Source organism: Glycine soja, chromosome 9 (genome assembly GCF_004193775.1).
Source record: "Glycine soja cultivar W05 chromosome 9, ASM419377v2, whole genome shotgun sequence".
Classification (NCBI taxonomy): domain Eukaryota; kingdom Viridiplantae; phylum Streptophyta; class Magnoliopsida; order Fabales; family Fabaceae; genus Glycine; species Glycine soja.
The window spans coordinates 6,838,073-6,842,312 of record NC_041010.1 but is presented as its reverse complement, the minus strand read 5'-3'; the positions used below and the strand labels follow the sequence as shown (position 1 = coordinate 6,842,312).

Sequence of the window (4,240 nt, the reverse complement as noted above, 5' to 3'; positions counted from 1 at the left end):
TGCCCCCAGGATAATCAAGTTAAAGAATTAAAAAAATATTTTTTATTGTAAAAGTATAGGAAAACACAAGAAAAATCAGACACTTGAAAGAAATTACAAACTGTATAATTTACACATTTCAATAAAAAAAATTCTCTCGTTTCTTAGTAAGTTGTCTAAGAACATAGATTAACATTTTCCTTTTTATAAAATTTATTTTCATATTAATAATAAATATTTTTTATTAATGGTATATTTCTTTTACTTTGATAAGATATAATCATTAAATTTTATTTCCTCTTGGTATATGAAATGTTTGTTTTTAAATAAATTGTAAAGTTATTATAAATTTTCTATGACATTATTTTAAATACTCACAGATTACAAATACTCGATTAATATTTCCTTTTTTTTTTCTTTATGTGTAAGAATTAAAACAATGTTATAAAAAATTTATAATAACTTACATAATTTATTTAATCAACTAAGTTATAATCCTTTAGTTTCATTTTTCTCTTTTAATACCTTTCATTATTTATCATATTAATCACTTTTTTTTTCTTCAATTTTTCTACCTCTCTCACAATGTAAACACTGGAGGGGTGTCTACAAACAATTTCCTTTATATATAATATATCCTTGGTCTTTGGTTTGCACTTCTGCTACTACTCTACTAGTTGCTTTGATGATGAATGGAAGAAACAGGTTTCCCTTTACCCCATCACAGTGGCAAGAGCTTGAACACCAAGCTCTCATCTACAAGTACATGGCTTCAGGCATTTCCATTCCCCCTGATCTTCTCTTCACCATAAAAAGGAGCTATTTTGATTCCCCTCTCTCCTCAAGGCTTTTGCCTAACCAGCCACAACACTGTAAGTTTCTTCCTCCTTCTTTTTTTCTCTTTTTCTGTGTCACTGTGTGAGAAGTGAGAGTGCAAGCAAATCTTTTGACAAAAGGATTTTGTTTGTTTTTCTGTGACTTGTATTCAGTTGGATGGAACTACCTTCAGATGGGTTTGGGAAGAAAAATAGACCCTGAGCCAGGTAGGTGTAGAAGAACTGATGGCAAGAAATGGAGATGCTCAAAAGAAGCATACCCAGATTCTAAGTACTGTGAGAGGCACATGCACAGAGGGAAGAATCGTTCAAGAAAGCCTGTGGAAGTTTTGAAAACAACAACACCATCATCAACAATGACAACAACAAACACAAACTCAAATGCTTCTTCAACACAACAAGCAATCTCATCAATCACCAAAATTAATACTCTTTCACCTCTTGCTTCATCTGAGACTCACCAACACCACCCTCAACACTATGGCTCCTTTCTCTATCATCATCACCCTCCTTCAAGGTCCTCTGGCATTGGCTTGTCCTTTGAAGATAATAGGGCTCCCTTGTTTCTTGACACTGGCTCTTGCTCTCAGTCCAACACAGACTGCAGGTTTGTCTTGTGTTCACACTTCTTAAAACTTGTAACACTTTCTTCAAGCATTTTTTTATCATCTGTGCCAAATATTTATCAGTTTTGTTGATATTAATTTCTTCCAAGTGTTTGATAGTTGTAAATTGTAATTGTTTGATTTTTTTTCTAATAAATTTTTTGTTATTATCAGTGCTGCGAAGTATTTACTGATATCCAAATTCTTTCAAATTTCAAAGTGTTTGTGAGTTGTAATTGATTTTTTTTTCTAATAATTTTTTGATATCATATTATCTTATCAGTGCCAAGTATTTATCGATTAGTGCAAAGTATTTACCATTTTGCTGATGATTAATTTCTTTGTAAGTGTTTGTGGGTAGTAATTGATCTTTTTTTTTCTAATGAAAAGGAGTAGGTATGTTTATGGAGAGAAAGAGGAGGTGGATGAGCATGCTTTCTTCACAGAACCTTGTGGTGTTATGAAAAGCTTCTCTGCTTCCTCTATGGATGACTCATGGCAACTCACACCATTGACTATGAGTTCCTCATCTTCTTCTTCCAAACAGAGGAGTTCCTTTGGCTTGTCCAGTGATTACTCTTGCTTGCAACTTCAGAGCCACTCAAAGCAGCAGCAACAAGAGCATCATCAAGATCAGGGTTGCTACATGTTTGGTGGTGGTCAAGTTGTGAAAGAAGAACCTCAGAAAACGGTTCATCGCTTCTTTGATGAATGGCCCCACAAAGGAAGAGAAGGGTCTTGGCTTGATTTGGATGACAAATCTTCCACAACCCAACTTTCAATTTCCATCCCCACATGTTCTCATGATTTTCCAACTTTCAGTTCTAGAAACCACCACGGTAAATTACTAATTTAACTTCCACATTCATGTTAATTAATTTGATTGTTCTGTTCCTTTCTTATTACATGCTTTTTAATTATCTACTTAGGGATAAGCATAAACTTCATATAACTACTTATAGATAAGTAATTAATAAAAGAAAAATGAATTGAACTTGTCTAAGAAGATGATAAATTATGTACTTGAACTTTTTTTGTAACTCTTTCATCTAATTTTGAAATTGGAAGTATATAAGTTAATTGTTAATTGTCACTCCTGAAATAAATTAATTTATTTAATCCTTTTTATTAGTCTTTTAAGTGATCAGTGAGAAATTTATTTAAGCAAGTCCTTGGCATGACAATAATAACTTGGCATCTTTCTGGTTCGTTCTGTTTTGCAGATGGTTGAGTTTAGGTTTTTCAATAATGGGTCCTCTGTACGGAATCAAAGGCCTAAAATGTACCTAGAAGGTGGGGTTTAAGATGCTTTGGGGTCTTATTTCAACCACATCCTCTTCTTTTTCCTTCTGCCATAAAGGCACTTGAAAGGGATTTCTGTCTCCATGGAGAGATCTAATGTGTAATGCTATATGATGCTAATGCTTTCTTAGTTATAAAGTGCTTCCTTCCAAACATAGTATAAAAAATTCTCTGTGACAAAGCCTAAGCTGTTTAATATTTTTGAGCTAACATTCAATTGCACATCTTTGAATTTTTGGTTCATCATTTTTTGTTTTCATCATGTTTGGAAATCAGGTGAAAAAGTATGGCTGAGGCAAAAAATACTTTTGCTAAAGAATCAGCACTTTGTTTTGGTTTTCATTTTATTTTTATATGTTGAATTACATTGGAACGCCCTTCGCAGTTATTCCAGCCAAAAATCAAACATGAAATTGGGTGCTTTATGGCCCACAGAATTTGCTTGTCTGTCACTTGTGTCCATTTCAAGTATTGCCTCTTCGTAATCACCAGTGATTAAAAGTTTAAACCAAAGGAAACTTATTGATTTCTTTTCCTTTTTTTGTCACAAAGAGAAACTTATTGATTCCTAATTAATAAGGAAAAGTGCATATATAATATATTTACGTAATTTGGGGAAACACCGTTGGCCATGAAAGAAACAAGGTGTGCCCAAAGTGTTTTCTTATCACTATTTTGCATTTTCTATGGCATAGCCTAAGTTTGTTTTTTCCGTTACGTAAAATTCTTGTTGTCTCGGACTCTGACTACTATAAATTTGCACAATTCGAAAACGTTGACTACTATGCCACTATTACCAGCAGCATATGCCTGATCAGATATATGTGGATCGGTCCTGTGACCATCATCTTAATGCAATTAGATACGTGGAAAAACAGAAAATCCGTTCTTAAAATATGGTGGTAGGTATATATATAGTTAATATTTTGGATTGTAAATTTTTATCTTCATTTGTTTACAAATGTCGATTCTATTAATTAACGTTTTTTTAGAACTAATTGTGTTCAGTGTTGTTGTTTTTTAAAAACAAAAATATAAGCGACACTTATAAATTTTAAGGATCATGTTTCTACCTCTAAATTTCTTAATGACCAAGTGAGGGATTTATCCGGAATAAGAATTTTTTTTTAAGTTTAATTCTTTATGTATCACAATTGTATATGATTTTTCTTCTTTCACATTTTAATTAAGGTTTTCTCCTATTTATAATTAAGTCCTTGTATCCTAATTTTGTTTAATATTTAGCTCATAGTTTTTCCCTAGATGGAAAGATATTTCATGCTACTCATTGATGTCATAAATATTATTTATCCACAAATATTAGCAACATGACAAACAACTTAATACAGACAAAACACTATTTTAGGTCATTGTAGTTTTAATATTTTGTTTTTTTAGGCAGTACAACATATTTACTCATTGTCCTGTTATGTTCAATTTGTTTGCAGTGTGCCATTGTCCATTAATTTTATTAAATATTAAATGAAATCAAGATGAGGAGACTTGATTGTAAATAGA

General features: G+C 32.0%; 1 protein-coding gene across 1 annotated transcript; it reads left to right on the top strand.

The window, feature by feature from the left end:
• The first annotated feature begins 566 nt into the window (after nt 1–566).
• On the top strand, nt 567–2,968 carry LOC114366948 (growth-regulating factor 1-like). The gene is made up of 4 exons (XM_028323994.1): nt 567–851; nt 969–1,422; nt 1,811–2,259; nt 2,644–2,968. Exons 1-4 carry the CDS (start codon nt 665–667, stop codon nt 2,649–2,651), a joined length of 1,098 nt encoding a protein of 365 aa, XP_028179795.1. The 5' UTR covers nt 567–664; the 3' UTR covers nt 2,652–2,968.
• The last annotated feature ends 1,272 nt before the right edge of the window (nt 2,969–4,240 follow it).